Genomic DNA, 19,506 nt, shown 5'->3' with positions numbered 1-19,506 from the left:
CTCTCCTGACCTTAGTTGAATCTCATATGCAACATTCATCATTCTAGGCAGAGAAAATCTGCTTTTTATGCAAAAAAAAAAACAACTACAATGCTCAGAAATTGCATCTCGGATGGATTCGAAACTTGGCAAAAAAAAAGTTGGCTAGAAAACGAGATATTTTGCATCTGGATCCATGCCAAAATGTCATAAACTTTTCCTTAGCTCAGTCCCCAACTTACACAAAATAACATCGAAATCCGTCGATAGCTTCTTGAGATACCTTGTAGACTGAAGCAGGAAGCAGTGAGACGCGTTTGCGGAGGTAAAAAAAATGTAAACTGAAAGCTTGATGAAAGAGATAAAATGCTTTCTAATAGACTGTATTTTCTCTTTTTATCTATTTACCTTTTTTCTTGGGTCGATGAGTTTTCTGTTCTATGTGGCAGTGAAGTGATAAGTTAGTTCAGTAGCATTAGAGCAATTACTGATTATCATTAGTGCACTTGAAAGTTTGATCTGGCTAACGAGACGGTAGCCATCAAACTATTTAACTGGTGGTCATTTGCTTGGGTGAATATCATTTATGTACATCAGTTTGATGGCCATCTATTTAAATGGTTGTCATTTGCTTGGTTGGATATCAATTATGTACATCAGTCAGATGGCTATCTGAAACCAAGTCAGTTGGTTGTGATTAATCTAGCTAACTGGTTATCACCACTTCACTGGGAATAAATGATCTAGATAACTGTTTATCATCAGCCCAGTTAATGGTCCCTACCCTTCTGTTCACCAGCCTTCAGCTCCCAAGAATGGAATGCTATATGAAATTTAGGTCAAAGGCCATGTGCTTGGACCTATGAGGTCATTCAGCGCTGAAAAGAAAATTGGGAGTAAAGATGGTTTGAAAGGTGCAACAGGTGGAAAACCTCGCAGTTGCACCATGAAACAATTGTTAGGAGAGGGTTGAAAGTAAGATGGAAGAGAGAGTATATGGACGGAGATTCAATGAAAGGAGTTGCAGCTAGGGGTCGAAGGGACTCTGCAAAGAACCTCAAGTAATGCCTACGGTGCACCGCGTTCGGTGCACTGACGGCACTAACCCTCTATGTGGGACGTTGTTAAAGCTTCTTCATACGTCAGTTTCAAGAAGCTGCTAGCAAAAAAGTCCGTACGTGATAGGACACTTTGGAACAGCTTAAGCAAGTAATTGGTTTAATGCAAAAAAAATATATATATATTGTCTCACTCGAGTCAATCTTTTAACACTGATGCAAAAACAGAAACGACTGCGGCCCATTTCGTGAAAAGTGAATTATATCTCTGCTGTTCTAGACAGTGAGTTAAATTAGGTAGCTCGTAGTAAGTCAAATATGGTGGGATGCAGCAAAGGTAGAGAATGGCATGGGGTCGGCATCTTCATCTCAGAAGACTTTCTTAGAACCAGGAGGTGAACTTCTATCGAAGCCACCCCCTCAAATGGGAATACGTGAAAAGTTTAAAACACATCATACACACACGCACACACACCTACATACACATACATACATGTATATATTGTTATTATATATATGCATATAAAATATATACATATACATACATACATATATATATATATATATATATATATATATATATATATATATATATATATATATATATATATATATATATATGAGTTCATTTGAATTCAGAGGCCGATGCATCCGTAGGTGCAACAGCAGCGGGAAATAAGTGTAACCCAGATAATAAGTGAGTATTAATCAGGCTCAACTGATGAGAATGCAGGAGGCCTACCAAAGATACGTGATGTTATCACGGAAGTACGGGCACATACGGTGTTCTTGATCTTGGAGAACAGCAGAATAATCGAGACCGTCCGCCTTTTTCAGCATTATGTTATTCAATGTTGACACCCATATGGCGGGATATGCTGGGTCCCCTCTGTGACTAGAAAGATGGAACGGTATATGACATGGGCGCGTAGTACATTATTCCAAAGGAAGATAATGTGGAGGCTTGGGCACCCTTCAGCCTGAGTTATATATCGGTTTTCCTTTGAGAAGAAAAGCCAGTTTACGATAGTTTTATACATTTCTCGAAATACTGGTACTTCTGTCTGTTAGCCCTTCGGGAAACGAATGTCTCCAGTCCACCACAAATTGAATAACTCCCCAATCCCTGTGCGTCGTTCTTCAACCCGGACTTATAATGTCTAACTTGGTTTTGGAAATGGTCATTGAAAGCTGCATGTATTTTTTTTTATTCAGTGTTGCTGAAGGTGGCTTTACTGAGAGGATGTGATCATCAGTGTTGTGATTTGCAGCTCGAGGGAGGGTTAGATTTTTCTTAAGTGTACTTCAGACTTTGCTTGTTTCTTCAAAGTACTTTTCACTCTTCAGAATGAACTGATATTTCTCTTGCAAATGTTTTACTATTATTGACTTCGTTGAAGATCAGATCCTGGTTATTTAGAGAGAGAGAGAGAGAGAGAGAGAGAGAGAGAGAGAGAGAGAGAGAGAGAGAGAGAGAGAGATTAGCGACTTTTGCTTCCTACATGATTTTAAATGAGAAACAACACAACTAAACTGCTACTCCATTTGCAACTTTTGGGATTCTTAGTATTCAGGCTATTTCCATAACTATGAGCCTACAGTACGCTACTGCTGTCATACTCACTGAAAATGACCCCCTTATAAATATCTGTTCTGTCACAAATGAGATATATTACAGGCATGTTCTGGAGTTGTTTTAAATCAAAAGTGATCAAGGGGCTTTTCCTGGTCATTTCCATATGCTAAAAGATCATGAAAAGGGTGACGGCAACAGGAAATTATCCACTCATTAAAATTACTGATGGAGATAGAAAATTTCCGACATAAAAACTTACATGATGCTGTTTATTTTACATATTTAAGTAAGAGTTACAGTCATGTAACAGCAAACTCATTACAGTGCGAAATAAGAACCAATTGTAGATCTTGCAGCAGTGAAATATAGGTAATATTCAAGTTGCCATTCGTGTAATTTCCTTATTCATTCTTATTCTCCGTCAGTAGAAGGGAGCCCTTGGGAAATTGGGGCTTTCGGGCGTCTCCTCGCCGAATGTTAAGAGGCTAAACCAGGTTAGGTATGCCAAGGGATTTAGGAATGAATGTATTTATAATGCGTGTGTACGTGCATACAAATGTATATAAATTTGCACACGTACATGTTTGTGTGTGTCTATGTCTGCATGTACTTACATACATATTAACATGTAAATGCACCATTTATAACATTTGTGCATCTAAGAAATGTTCGAAATAAGTACTGAGATTTTATTCTTAAAGAAACGTAATATACATTTGAACAATTATGTGCGCGAGTCTGTGTGTTTATGGCCACCCTACTCTCCCAAATGGCTGCAACCAAGCCAGTTGCAAATTGATCCAAACTTGCAGTTTTTCACTAATAATTTGGTGCGATGCATTACAATTTGCAAGACCGTCGCTTGCTGGGATAAAATTTCAATTTAAAGACTTTCCCTCTTTCGGAAGGACCTACTATAACAGCGGAGTAACTTTGCATAAAATAAGCTTAAAAGCAGATTGAGTCCAAGGTCAAAAGTGTTTGATCTTGTTATCTGGATTACATCCGTATTTAATGTTTTCGAAACCAGTTTTTGAAATGTGAACTGTGAAAAATTCGTCAAATAGACCCCTTTCAATTAGAGGGTGATTATACATCTTTAATGGGAATCGACTCAGAACATTTATCATTTCTCTATTTATTATAAAATTATTATTCTTAAAGATCACAAGAATTAATAGAATGGAATGGAATATAGAGTTTAGGCCAAAGGCCAGGCACTGGGACCTATGAGGTCATTCAGCGCTGAAAATGAAATTGAGAGTAGGTAGGTTTGAAAGGTGTAACAGGAGGAAAACCTCGCAGTTGCACTTTGAAATAATTGTTAGGAGAGGGTCGCTAGCAAGATGGAAGAAAGATATGAATGGAGGTACGGTAAAAGGAATGAAAGGAGTTGCAGCTAGGGGCTGAAGGGACGCTGCAAAGAACATTCAGTAATGCCTACAGTGTACCCCGTGAGGTGCACTGACGGCACTACACCCCTACGGGGAATAATTCATAGGAAAAATATTTTCCAAACTTTAACAGAAAAACGATGTTTCGCTTTCATTTCATCCTGACCTCGTATTAAATATACACGAAACAACTATACATCACTTACACAATTACATTAGCAAAGATATTCATATTAAGGGGGCTCAATGATGGTGAGTTATCTCGCAATCAATTGGTCATATTGAGAGAAACGCCAATCCTTTAAGTGTAGTGAAAAATCTTTTTATTTCTGACATGAGATATAACTATTTCACAGAGAACTAATTTTTCAGCCTGGACAATGTCGAGCAGTCTACAGAATATATATATATATATATATATATATATATATATATATATATATATATATATATATATATATATATATATATATATATGTGTGTGTGTGTGTGTGTGTGTGTGTGTGTATGTATGTATATGTATGTATGTATGTATGTATGTATGTATGTATGTATGTGTATATATATATATATATATATATTATGTATATATATATATATATATATATATATATATATATTATATTGGGTAGAGAATCTGAAAAAATCAAATCTTATTTTTTTAACAGGATATATATTTTTAATCACTGCTTTGCAACACTTTAGAATCTTACGTAAAGATTGGAGTGAAGTAAACGTGGCAACTACAGCTTCTAGAATTATTTCCAATATGTAATATTTAGTCTCGACAAAGGCGCCATAAAATGTCTTTTATCTCTTGATTGGCGGAAAAAAAACCTAATCACCATTTTTGTGGTCAATACTGGATGTGGTAGTGTCATAACACATGGCTTTTTATTCGGTAAGAAAGTTCCCATTTTAATATTCTCCCATTTCCATGAAACAGTAGATTTCAATAAATCTCCTTTTTTATTTTTCTGTAAAAGAAAACTATTGTCTGTCCGTCCGCACATTATTCTGTCCGCGTTGTTCTGTCCGCCCCTCAGATCTTAAACACTACTGAGGCTAGAGGGCTACAAATTGGTATGTTGATCATCCACCCTCCAATCATCAAACATACGAAATTGCAGCCCGGTACCTTCAGTAGTTTTGATTTTATTAAGGTTAAAGTTTGCCATAGTCGTGCTTCTCACAACGATATAGGACAGGCCATCACCGTGAAGTGTTTAAAGTTTCATGGGCCGCGGCTCATACAGCATTATACCAAGACCACCGAAAGATAGATCTATTTTCGGCGGCCTTGATTGTACGCTGTAGCGGCTGTACAGAGAACTCGATTGCGCCGAAGAAACTTCGGCGCGTTTTTTACTTGTTGTAAATTTCATTCGGTCAGTGGAGTACTACCGAAAGATAACAACGAAAATACTGAAGTATGTTCCTAATTGTACGCGAAAGTGTTTTTGGAGCCAATTGTCTTTTGTTTTTCATCCTCAATGCTGATGAAGTACATTAAACCTTGAAACTGTACCAATAAATCAGTTGACAGTGAGAGAGAACAGAACACTGTCTAGCATATTCATTCAGAAGTCAATTGCATGCAAAAATGTAAATAAGAACAAATTATGTTACTTGCTTTCATTGTTGATAACGAGACTGGACACAATCCTTCTCCCATCCCCCTCCCGCCCAAAAAAGTAACATAAAAAATACTCCATGCAAGTACTGCAATGCAATCTTTTTATTTTAGAACGACTAATAGCCGTAAGTAGGTCTTCTGTGTATGCCTAACTGTATGCCTTCTTCGTAACCTCTGTTAAGCGTCACTGACCTATGCACAGGTCAGATTTGAAGGTAAGCTCACCAATATCATATTTTGCAGTGCCCAAAGCCCCTCTCCTTCACACCCAAGAGAAGAGAGAGAGAGAGAGAGAGAGAGAGAGAGAGAGAGAGAGAGAGAGAGAGAGAGAGAGAGACTAAGGAATCCTGCCTTCAGTTCAGTAAACCAAGTCTCATCTCTGTACTCATCATGAAGGTTACTAGAGATGGAAAAAAAAAAAAAAAGGTGCTCTGGGGTCAAGCCAATGTGCAAAGCCCTTTTATTCTGCAGGCAATCAAATACCGGGGCATTACAAGCTGGTTTGCCAAAGACTAAATTAAAATATATTATGACTGCTAAAAGCAGAAACTTTAAATTTGCAATATCAAATTTCACGGCAGTGGCATTCGCAGTTCTTCCGTTTCGGGTGGTTGCTCCGAGTCCAGAGACCCACACCACTACTCAGATCAGGCAAGTAGGGTTTTTAGTCTAAATGTTTATGCAGTGCACAATAATAATATAAGTAACAGCAAAACAAAACGCAATTGATGCCACAAGATGAAAAATATATAAAATAACAAATTGAACAAGTTAGAAACAAACAAAATATATGAAGGATTTAACACCGATATCAGACCCATTCCATATCTGATCTCCAGGGGATTGATTGATTGATTTATAGATTTTAGGATTACATGCCAAGCACTGGGGCAACCAAGGCCATTCAGCTCTGAAACGGAAATTAACAGTAAAAGTTTGAAAGGTGTAACAGGAACAAAACCTCGCAATTGCACTATGAATCAATTGATAGGAGAGGTTGGACAGCAAGATGGAAGAAAGAGAATATGAACGGAGGTACAGTAAAAGGAATGAAAGCAGTTGCAGCTAGGGGCCGAAGGGACGCTGCAAAGACCCTCAAGTAATGCCTACATTGTGCCGCATGAGTTGCACTGACGGCCCTACCCCCTACCCCCCTCCGGGGAGCTGTACACATCATGACAGAAATAAATGGCCATCTGCAAATTAGAGTTCCTATGATCATTTGAAGTTCGAAGGTGGAAAAATGAGCAGATTGGGTCCTATAAGGTGTCCCCACTAGAGAGAGAGAGAGAGAGAGAGAGAGAGAGAGAGAGAGAGAGAGAGAGATTATGATTACTAGATGATTCGGTCATGTGAGTGGCCCCGCCCCTCTGCGAAAATCTGGTTCCTCCAGGGAGCTTTATTAAGTCTTGCCCTCTGTCATCAGATCAGCTGCCCTAGTTATAACTGTCATAACTAGGTCATCACGTGATTTATGCTGTCAAGATTCCTAGGTCTAGCCATTGCCTGTTCATAATTTATTATGTATATAAAAATGACATTTTTAATATAAAGATGCATTTTCACGGCGACTGATCTCCGACTTGAAATCACAAAACGAACGATAAACTGTCAGACGGAGGTCTAATATGCGTGAATAACTGTCCCGGCGCATGAAGGCACATCGCTGCCAGATGTACCCGGCCTAACTGTAGCCGATGTGATCGATGTTCATAAACAATCTATCCCATTTCCCTCAGGATCGGCGGAAGGACAACGTGAGGCCGGCGACATGGAACAAACTTTAGGTAAGTCTCTTCGAACCTTGTTTGACTTGAAGAAATATTTGTAATGACAACTACAATGCGAGTACGTCTTGGAAATCCATTAATTTTGGCCTGAAATCAGATAGTTTGGTTTATCTTCCGATTTTAAAGAATCACCGCACGTCATGGGGACACGCTTCGACTGTTGTTACGGGAAATTCGCCAGTCAGTTTTTCCAAATATTACAGTGAGAGTTTAACCGCGTTCATACCAGTCACTTTGTATTTTTCTTTGTTTTATCATATTACTCTGTCGCTTTACTGAGATCATTAGGGCTTCAAGGAATTTAATTTGCGCAGTCCACGGGATACCCAGGTGAAATTATAACCCAAGTTTTCCTCATAACTGACGCCGTCTTCTTAAAAACCAAACTCGCATGTATGAACCGCGTTAAGAACGTGGAAAATGGACGTGGAAAATAAAAATTAAATTATCTGGAAAAAAGAAACCAAGGTAAAAACGCCAGTGTGCCCAGACGAAGATAAACGCATGATTCAATCTTGCATGTTATAATGTTACTATGCTGTTCCTTGTAACTAACCGCACCTCGCCTGCGATAATCATTATTAAACTGGCTAACTGCAGTTGTTTTTGTCTCCGTTAAGGATTTTAATGTTATAGGTTTGTGTGGTTATTTGTTGTTAAAATTGCACTAATCACTATGCTGGAATTTCACGCAAATTTTATTACAAGTGGGTATCGTGACTGACAACAGTTGGTCTGGTTTAATGTAACTTGTGGGGAGAAGGAACTTTTTGGAGAGGTGGGGGTGTGGTCAGTTTGTTTCGAGTTTTCCACTTCAGTTGTTCCGGCCTAAGGCTTGTGAAAATGACAGCTAGAGAGATAGGTGAACAGTGTGCTTAATTTGTCAATCCAGGATAAATGAAGAACACAGATGTTCTGTCAGCTGAGAGAGAGAGAGAGAGAGAGAGAGAGAGAGAGAATGAACGTGCCGTAAGATAACACAGAAGGTAATTATAACTTAGATATATGTACCATCACGAACACATTCAACTGAAAAATGCACACGCGTCAACAGACGCAAACAAACGTTAAGGGGGCTTAGGAAAACTCCTGTTAACGAAAGAACTCTCCTGTACTCGTCATTACTCTTGCATAACGGTGATGACATACGTTGAGTAACCACAACATACTAAATAACATGGGTACATCTTGCGTGTTTACTTTTCGTCCCGTATGTCTTCTGCTAACTCCATATAATACGCGGGGGACACATTTACTCATGTACTTCATTCCAGCTGAAATTTCTGCCTTCTTCTGTGCGTCTCTCATCACTAACCCTACCTTCTTTAAACGGGCGAGTTGGCTATGCCCGGTCCTTATTCATGTATCCATTCATTCATTATCCCTACATACCAATTCATGTCATCCCCATTTATTAACATGCGTTTCTTATGGCCTTCTTCCTCAATGATTATTCAAAGCCAGATCCATCACGCATGCACTCTAATACAAGCAACAGCAAAGAATATTTATTTCTTTTCGTTTACTCTCGACTGTGTTCCCCAACGAGGACCTCATGTAATAAGCACGACCTCTCTCAGTTCATCTCTCTCTTTAAAAATATTTGTCTTCCGGTCAAATAAAGTGAAACAAGCTTTGGCCTACTATTGTGTGACATCGGTTGCTCTAACTGCAATATAACAGTTAAAAGTTAAAGTTGTTGGTTACAGTCTTCCCACGGGCTGTTGCCTCTTGGGCGGACGTCAGCCGGGTAACCCCAACCCCCCACAATGTCGTCACTCGTGGCAGTAACCATCCGGCAGACAGTCTCACTATCCGATCCTTGACGGGGAGCGAACGCTGGTCCCCGAGATTACGAGGCCAACACGTTACCATGCTTATTCAAATGCTTTGAATAAGCATTCCTATGAAGCATTATGTGCTTGAAAATAACCTTGAATATTCATCAAGATGTGTTCAAGTGTTACTCGCTCAAGTTTATTGTTGAATAATGTAACTAATAATAATTAGCCTAAGGCCGAGTGTGATTCGAATCGACCAACCATATTAATTTGTTTACATAAAGGAATACGATATCATATTGATAATCCGCTCTACTGTGTACTCCACCGTAAAGATGTTTTAGTCACATTTTTATATTTATTTTTCAAGAGAGAGAGAGAGAGAAACTTAATTGCTTAATTTAATTTAAGACATAGGAAAAACAAATGCACCATATCAGCTGACTGAGAGAGAGAGAGAGAGAGAGAGAGAGAGAGAGAGAGAGAGAGAGAGAGAGAGAGAGAATTGCTTAATTTGTGAATTTAGGACATAGGAAAAACAACTGCAACATATCAGCTAAGAGAGAGAGAGAGAAACTTAATTGCTTAATTTAATTTAGGACATAGGAAAAACAAATGCAACATATCAACTGACTAAGAGAGAGAGAGAGAGAGAGAGAGAGAGAGAGAGAGAAGAAACTTAACTGCTTAATTTAATTTAGGACATAGGACAAACAAATGCAACGTATCAACTGACTACGAGAGAGTGAGAGAGAGAGAGAGAAACTTAACTGCTTAATTTAATTTAGGACATAGGAAAAACAAATGCAACATATCAACTGACTAAGAGAGAGACAGAGAGAGGTAATTGCTTAATTTGTGAATTTAGGACATAGGAAAAAGAAATGTAACATATCAACTGACTAAGAGAGAGAGAGAGAGATAACTGCTTAATTTGTTACTTTAGGACATAGGAAAAACAAATGCAACATATCAACTGACTGAATTTAATTTGTGAATTTAGGACATAGGAAAAACAAATGCAACATATCAACTGACTAAGAAAGAGAGAGAGATAACTGCTAAATTTGAAAAAAATGCAACGTATGAACTGACTAAGAGAGGGAGAGAGGGGGTGCTTAACCTGTCACTCTAGAATACAGGTATAAACAAAATCTAATCAGTCAGCCGAACCCTAACTAGAACTACACATTACCCAATCCTCCCAGTTTCTGACCCCAACCACGTGCCTCGTTTTTGCAACATGACCCAGAAGCTCCAGTTCTTCACTGAGTATCACACGTGGACCCTCATGAAAGCTGACTCAGTGGGCCTGCGAAGCTGCTATTGCTTATATTTGAATAATTTCTACCCTTCTGTTTTTCGTCCACATTCTAGACACGTTTCCTAAGAGTAGTGAGCTGTTGCTAGTAAGAGGTGATGCTTCAGTTATACCAGCTATAAGTGACGCTCTGACGACATTTTTTTTCATTTAATTGTAAAACTCAATTTAAAAAAAAAATTTTTTTTTTTAATAAGTCTACTGTGGGTCTCTTTTCTTTCTTGAGAGGTTTCGATTTTTCTTTCTTGAAAGGAATTTACTTTCCAGGTCTCAGGATGTTTTTCCTGTCATGGAGCTGAAGTGGTGAGATCGTCAATTACAAATGGCGAAAACTTCAGCCATAACCTAATCGAGTCTCCACAATATAAAAGCAAGGATAACATCCACTTAGTTTACCAGAAGTTTATCAAATTACTAGCTTTCTGTGATGTACTTTATCTGAAATGGTTTTCTTTTCTAAAAATCATAACGAAACTGATATCACGGGACGAACAGGCATTTAGCTTTATCCCATTATCGATTTGATTTCTCTCCTTTTGCTTACTGGAGACTGCGTGCATGGAAACTACTTAAATATATATATATATATATATATATATATATATATATATATATATATATATATATATATATATATATATATACATATATGTATGTGTGTATGTATGTATAATACAGCCATCATCAACTCCAAACACAAGAACCTCGATACTTCGTCGTCACAGATACTGCCATTTACTGTTCCTATTTCTTTCCCCTTTTAGGTGTAGTACTTCTGTTGTGCGTAGTCAGGATGTCTGGCAGTACGCACGACGACGTCCACTTCATATCCACCAACAACGAGATTCTGACAGCCTTCACTTGGGCCACCCTCAACAAGCCTCAGGAGTACTGGCTCTCGTCTCTCGATGAGCTCAACAACACGCGCGCGGATTACCTGGACCACGGTAATGATACGTGGGGGGACCACCCAGACTTTGACAACATGCTGCAGAGGGATTTCGCACCGCAGAAAACAAGAGCTCTCCAGCTGAATTTGGATGGTGATATAGCCACAGAGGTTTGTAAATAGATGACTCTATGGATTATGCCTTATGATCTCTCTCTCTCTCTCTCTCTCTCTCTCTCTCTCTCTCTCTCTCTCTCTCTCTCTCTTGCATATATATAATGTATATAATATATATGCATACATACATATATACACATATGTATGTATGTATGTATGTATGTATGTATGTATGTATGTATGTATGTTTGCGTGCGCGTATGTGAATGATTTCTACCTTCGTGACTTCTATAAAAAAAATAATGACTATTTTGCATCCCCCTCTATTTATAAAATTTGCCACTACGTTAGAAACATCTTTAATAAGATGACGGAATGTCATAACTTACTCCTTCGCCTCTCCAGTGAGTTCACCTACAAAGCCTCTTGTTTCTTGTCTCTTATATAAAAGAGAAAAACCTGTACTATGAGCAAACATGGACGACGCCAATTCATTATCTGCCGTAACCGTAAATGAAATTCCATTGATTATCAGTTCCTGTCATTTAAATCAAAGATACCGAGACGGGCACAGAGGTCTACAAAAAAAGTAAGATTCCGGATAAATGATCTGAACATGGGGGAAGCACGCACAAATCTGTCGGGTTCTAGAAATGAATGGCGGAAAAAGTTACTTGATCGGTCGACGCTCGTGTTTGCAATATCCACTCGCGATCTTTGGGAGCAGGAAGTCGGGCGTACGTCGTAAGTTTTGCTAGCTATCGAGTAGACGAAAAACCACCCAGTGCGTTGAATTCCCATTGCTGAAATATACGCTGCCATCTTAGTGTACTGGTTTATCTCCTTCATCTCACATAGAAAGTGCAAGTCGAACTTAGGACCAATCGGCCATATATCGGCAAATCGTCTGTCCGCCTGTCTACAGAAATTTGAGTAATACCACAGCTATTTGGCTTCAGCTTCAACTGACTACTTTTTTTTTTAATGATACAAATAATTTTGCTGGCCATCTTTTTATCTTGAGGAGGTGCAGGTTACTTTTGCTGATTACTGACCTCCTTATCGAGAGCTTCACACATCACTGTTATGAGCTAATAAGAATGAGCTTTGGGTAATTTAATTCACTACAGAGGATTCTTTTGTTTAGTGACATTTGAATTTTTCGCCCACAGGACTTCATTTTAAGCAACGTGATTAACGGACAGATGAATATACATAGCATCTATACTGATTTTGATTTATGGCCGGGAATAGCCAGAGATAGTTGAATTGCGAAAGGGACAGAACCACAGATATCTATAAACGGATATTCCAGGCAGACATAAAACATATTTTTTTCCTTTGCAGATCGAACTGAAGTTCTTCATTCCTTTGCTCCAAGTGTACGAGAGTACATTCTTCAGGTTCGAGTTCCCAGTAACTTACAGTATCCCCTTAAAGTTCATCATGCTGAAGCTAGCAGCCAAAGGGCGATCGAACGAGAAACCGATATACTCTCCAGCAATGGAACGCATCGAAGAGTTGGTTTCCATGTAAGTTGGCATATCTCTCTCTCTCTCTCTCTCTCTCTCTCTCTCTCTCTCTCTTGATAGCAATGTTTTTCGGGTCATTGCTCTGTACGGCTCAATGAATGGCATCCCTCTCTTCTCGGGTGACCTCTAAAACACTTAAATGAATTCCTTCTCTTCTCGGGTGACCTCCAAACACCTGAATGAATTCCTTCTCTTCTCGGGTGACCTCCAAATACCTGAATGAATTCCTTCTCTCCTTGGGTGACCTCCAAACACCTGAATGACTTCCTTCTCTTCTCGACTGACCTCCAAACACCTGAATGAATTCCTTCTCTTCTTGGCTGACCTTCAAACACCTGAAAGAATTCCTTCTAATCTCGGCTGACCTCCAAACGCCTGAATGAATTCCTTCTCTTCTTAGGTGACCTCCAAACACCCGAATGACTTCCTTCTCTTCTCGGGTGACCTCCAAACACCTGAATGACTTCCTTCTCTTCTCGGGTGACCTCCAAACACTTCCTTCTCTTCTCGGGTGACCTCCAAACACCTGAATGACTTCCTTCTCTTCTCGGCTGACCTCCAAGCACCCGAATGACATCCTTCTCTTCTTGGGTGACCTTCAAACCTGGATGACTTCCTTCTCTTCTCGGGTGACCTCCAAACACCCGAATGACTTCCTTCTCTTCTCGGGTGATTCCAAACACCTGAATGACTTCCTTCTCTTCTCGGGTGACCTCCAAACACCCGAATGACTTCCTTCTCTTCTCAGATGACCTCCAAACACCTGAATGACTTCCTTCTCTTCTCGACTAACTTCTTCCAAACACCTGAATGAATTCCTTCTCTTCTCGGCTAACCTCCAAACACCTGAATGGCTTCCTTCTCTTCTCGGGTGACCTCCAAACACCTGAATCACCTCCTCCTCTTCCCGGGTGACCTCCAAACACCTGAATGACTTCCTTCTCCTCTCAGGTGACTTCCAAACATCTGAATGATTTCCTCCTCTTCCCAGGTGACCTCCAAACACCTGAATGACTTCCTTCTCTTCTCGGGTGACCTCCAAACACCTGAATGACTTCCTTCTCTTCTCAGGTGACTTCCAAACATCTGAATGACTAACTTCTCTTCTTTGGCGACCTCCAAATGCCTGAATGAATTCCTTCTCTTCTCGGCTGACCTCCAAACACCTGAATGACTTCCTTCTCTTCTTGGCTGACCTCCAAACACCTGAGTGACTTCCTTCTCTTCTCGGGTGATTCCAAACACCTGAATGACTTCCTTCTCTTCTCGGCTGACCTCCAAACACCTGAATGAATTCCTTCTCTTCTCGGCTGACCTCCAAACAACTAAATGACTTCCTTCTCTTCTAGGCTGACCTCCAAACACCTGAATGAATTCCTTCTCTTCTTGGCTGACCTCCAAACAACTAAATGACTTCCTTCTCTTCTCAGGTGACCTCCAAACACCTGAATGACTTCCTTCTCTTCCCGGGTGACCTCCAAACACCTTAATGACTTCCTTCTCTTCTCGGCTGACCTCCAAACAACTGAATGACTTCCTTCGCTTCTCAGGTGACCTCCAAACACCTGAATGACTTCCTTCTCTTCTTGGCTGGCCTCCAAACGCCTGAATGAATTCCTTCTCTTCTTGGGTGACCTCCAAACACCTGAATGACTTCCTTCTCTTCCCTGGCGACCTCCAAACACCTGAATGATTTCCTTCTCTTCTGAGGTGACCTCCAAACACCTGAATGAATTCCTTCTCTTCACGGGTGACCTCCAAACACCTGAATGACTTCCTTCTCTTCTCGGCTGACCTCCAAACACTTGAATGAATTCCTTATCTTCTCGGCTGACCTCCAAACACCTGAATGACTTCCTTCTCTTCTCTTCTGACCTCCCAGCACCTGAATGAATTCCTTCTCTTCTCGGCTGACCTCCAAACACCTGAATGAATTTCTTCTCTTCTTGGATAACCTCCAAACACCTGAATGAATTCCTTCTCTTCTCGGCTGACCTCCAAACACCTGAATGACTTCCTTCCCTTCTCGGGTGACCTCCAAACACCTGAATGAATTCCTTCTCTTCCCGGGTGACCTTCAAACACCTGAATGACTTTTTTCTCTTCTCAGCTGACCTCTAAACACCAGAATGAATTCCTTCTCTTCTCGACTAACTTCCAAACACCTGAATGAATTCCTTCTCTTCTCGACTAACTTCCAAACACCTGAATGAATTCCTTCTCTTCTTGGCTAACCTCCAAACACCTGAATGGCTTCCTTCTCTTCTCGGGTGACCTCCAAACACCTGAATCACTTCTTTCTATTCTCGGGTGACCTCCAAACACCTGAATCACCTCCTTCACTTCTTGGGTGACCTTCAAGCACCTGAATCACCTCCTTCTCTTCTTGGGTGACCTCCAAACACCTGAATGACTTCCTGCTCTTCACAAGTGACTTCCAAACATCTGAATGACTTCTTTCTCTTCTTGGTTGACCTCCAAACACTTGAGTTACTTCCTTCTCTTTTTGGCTGACCTCCAAACACCTGAATAAATTCCTTCTCTTCTTGGCTGACCTCCAAACACCTGAATGACTTCCTTCTCTTCTTGTGTGACCTCCAAACACCTGAATGACCGCCTTCTCTTCTCGGGTGACCTCCAAACACCTGAGTGACTTCCTTCTCTTCTTGGCTGACCTCCAAGCACCTGAATAAATTCCTTCTCTTCTTGGCTGACCTTCAAACACCTGAGTGACTTTCTTCTCTTCTCAGATGACTTCCAAACATCTGAATGACTGCCTTCTCTTCTCGGGTGACCTCCTAACACCTGAGTGACTTCCTTCTCTTCTTGGCTGACCTCCAAACACCTGAATGACTTCCTTCTCTTCTTGGCTGACCTCCAAACACCTGAATGACTTCCTTCTCTTCTCGGGTGACCTCCAAACACCTGAATGACTTCCTTCTCTTCTCAGGTGACCTCCAAACACCTGAATGACTTCCTTCTCTTCTTGGCTGACCTCTAAACACCTGAGTGACTTTCTTCTCTTCTCAGGTGACTTCCAAACATCTGAATGACTGCCTTCTCTTCTCGGGTGACCTCCTAACACCTGAGTGACTTCCTTTTCTTCTTGGCTGACCTCCAAACACCTGAATGACTTCCTTCTCTTCTTGGCTGAGCTCCAAACACCTGAATGACTTCCTTCTCTTCTCGGGTGACCTCCAAACACCTGAATGACTTCCTTCTCTTCTCAGGTGACTTCCAAACACCTGAATGACTTCCTTCTCTTCTCGGGTGAACTCCAAACAACTGAATGACTTCCTTCGCTTCTCGGATGACCTCCAAACACCTGAATGACCTCCTTCTCTTCTTGGCTGACCTCCGAACACTGAATGACTTCCTTTTCTTCTCGGGTGACCTCCAAACACCTGAATGACTTCCTTTTCTTCTCGGGTGACCTCCAATCACCTGAATGACTTCCTTCTCTTCTCGGGTGACCTCCAAACACTTTTCAAGTTACCTCTTCTCATATTTAAGTCTGACTCCTACAACCTTTCTTTCTTTAGAAGACCAACAACACACTCCCTTCTCTCCCAGAAAAGGAGTATTAGGCCACCCGACCCATTGGCCTTTGTTCTTAAGTAAACAAAAATAAATGTAATGTTTTCTCTTTTCTTTCCAAGGCTCGGAGTGGATGGGAAAGAGTGTGTGAAGAGAGCAGTGTGTGAAATGGCCGCTGCACCATCCCCGATTTTACGCGGTTTTGTGGGCGAGGTAGTACAGATTGTAATGAGGTAAAAGAAAGTGTCATTTGCACGTAAAGCATTCTAGTTTTACATTTGATAAACTATTTTTTTTCCACAATTTTAACCTATTCCTATCTCCAGTTAATCGTGGGGGGTGGGGTTTGATTAATTAGGTATTATGTTGACTGACTGGCTTCCATAGAAGAAAAGGGTTAAGTGCCCTTAGCTTTAAACCAAGTCCAATCTCCACTTGGCCTGCCAAAGATGATCACATGTAAAGAATGATTTTGATATTTTCGAGATAAAGGAGATCCTGGTGAATGAGCTATTATCCCATGAAATATGACTTTTTATGTCCTTAATAACTGTTGAATATTTACAGACGAATCACCATCGACAGCCTTGCGGTCGAAGACAACGAAGCTGAAGACCCTGAGCAACCCTCTGTGTCGAAGGGGGAGTATACAAGAGCTGGGGAATACGGGAAAAGGCACGGAGATTGCTGGAATGCTTTTCCAGAGTGCCCAGTTTCCATTTTCAATCTGGTGAACAGTTTATGAGGTAGTATTTCAAGGGGGAAGGGAGTCCAAAATATTTATTTATTCGTCACTGATTATTTAGAAATAATGCAGGATACAGACTTGTCAGTATGCATGATAGATGCAAATGCTCCAGATTCTGACTTGAAACAGTCGGTATTGGATATATCTCGGTCACTGAAGAGAGCTGTGCATGACTTTCCCTGTTACGCGGGTTTGGTTCCTGACGTGTGGCGGCCTTTAGCCAATATTTACACCAATATCGGCAAAAAGAAGTTGCAGTCATATATGGCAGTGCCCGTGTTACACCGCCATAACAGGTCCATCGGTCACTTCTTTGCCATCACTTTACTGTTTCCTGCAAACTTCAAAGGGGTCTCACCTAAATAAGGAACTAGAAAATTTGGTTAATGGCCTTAACTTCGGTGTTACAAGTGTTTTTAATCTTTTATCAAAATACGAACATGAAAGTCTTCGTTCTTTAGTTAACAAATTTGCGTAAGTGAAATACCAATAATAATGTCATACTTCGTAAGTTGCGGAAAATCAGTGAATATCAACGATTCCCTTTCTCTACTCAGTAAGTCAGATCTATTGTATTAACTATAAATATCTTACTCTCCTATCTCTCCTAAGGGCATGTATAACGTGTATTTATTATGTGTGAATGTGTGTATTTATTTATTTTTGCGTGAGTGAACATGTATCAAGAAAAATGTCAGTGGGCATTACCAGGCATTGTTTAACTTATTGTCTCTAATTTATTACATTTGCCATTGAATAAAACAGATCACAAGAAATGTTCATCTTATCATAATAAACGCTGTTCCTCATGTTTATGTTATGTGAGGCAGTGTCTTTTTTTTTTTAATGCATTGCAAATAAAGACGATAGAAATATGCGTAGTTTGATTTTGAAGCACACCCTGATCATCTGATTTGATTCGAGCTCGAATGATTCGTTGGTACTGTACATACTGCCAACAAGTGGCAATGCTCTCCAACCCCCTTGCCTTTTACAGCACTTTTAATTCTTTCAGAGTTAGAAGCAAACGTAAGATTACAAAACTCAGTACTTGAAGGTCCAGAAGAAATAAGAAAAATATAACCAATTTTATATTGTCTTCGTCAAGTACGTGACCAGTACATATGCTTTTTAGCTTGTATTAATTGCATATCACAGCTTCTAGCAGTGAATATTGTATCCAATGATTTTTGTCATCGCCACCAAAGGTTTGTTTCTATATTAATTAATACTCTAGAAGATTGATCAATTTTCTCTCCAATGAACATCTGGTCCTTTTCCTTTCGTCACTGGAAGTATAAAACTTATAAATCCACAGAAGTCATACTTTGTTCGTACAGTTGGGAAATCTTTGTGATTATGTGATCCAGGTGCTATAAAATGCATTTGCACTTACAGACAGATATCCTCTATAACAGTGGAAGTACGCAGCTTGCAATGAAGGCTATATCACTGAGGGTATTCCACTCAGATCCGATGGATTATACATACCAGATGAGCCTGGAACATTAGGGAGGACTTTAAGGTATAATAATGTGATTTAACGCGGAACTCACTCTGTGAGCTGACAATCTCGGCACTCACTGTGACCCCGCTCACAGGAGACTGCTAAGGTCTGATACAATTTTTTGAAGAAAATGTTATCGCTGTCTAAGGCTCACAGGTGACCGAGGGTCTAACGTGTTAGACTTCCGACATTCATTTGTGGTAACCTATTCAAGTACTGACCAGACATAAAATTGTTGAACATCATTGATCACGTAACGAGCGATGCAATTCTGTTATTTATATATACAACGAACGTATATACAAAATACTGCTTCTGCTTACACACAACAACCTACGGGTAATAAACTCCACGATTAGACATACAACCAGCCAGGCCCAGATCAACCTTCTCTCAACATTGCCCTTACAAAGCATGCATCATGAAGGCATGTTGGTCCGAACTCCGGCACGGTACGTAACGCCGTTTAGATCGGGACATGCCGTCCCGACAGGCCACCACCCCCTCTTATGTTACCTTTATTTTTGACAGTACGGGTTCACTGTGTGATATTACGTTATCATGGCTACAAACAAGATCCTTCATTTTCAATTAGCGTAAAAAAAACAAGATCATTCATTGACGAGAATCGAATAAAAACT

At 40.2% G+C, this 19,506-nt stretch overlaps 1 protein-coding gene across 1 annotated transcript; it reads left to right on the top strand.

Moving 5' to 3' along the window:
• The first annotated feature begins 7,286 nt into the window (after positions 1-7,286).
• Positions 7,287-18,233, top strand: LOC136840199 (uncharacterized). The gene is made up of 5 exons (XM_067106699.1): positions 7,287-7,430; positions 11,300-11,595; positions 12,889-13,073; positions 16,733-16,843; positions 17,178-18,233. Exons 1-5 carry the CDS (start codon positions 7,415-7,417, stop codon positions 17,353-17,355), a joined length of 786 nt encoding a protein of 261 aa, XP_066962800.1. The 5' UTR covers positions 7,287-7,414; the 3' UTR covers positions 17,356-18,233.
• The last annotated feature ends 1,273 nt before the right edge of the window (positions 18,234-19,506 follow it).

This window comes from Macrobrachium rosenbergii, chromosome 7 (genome assembly GCF_040412425.1).
Source record: "Macrobrachium rosenbergii isolate ZJJX-2024 chromosome 7, ASM4041242v1, whole genome shotgun sequence".
Lineage (NCBI taxonomy): Eukaryota > Metazoa > Arthropoda > Malacostraca > Decapoda > Palaemonidae > Macrobrachium > Macrobrachium rosenbergii.
This window is presented reverse-complemented; position numbering and strand designations above follow the sequence as displayed.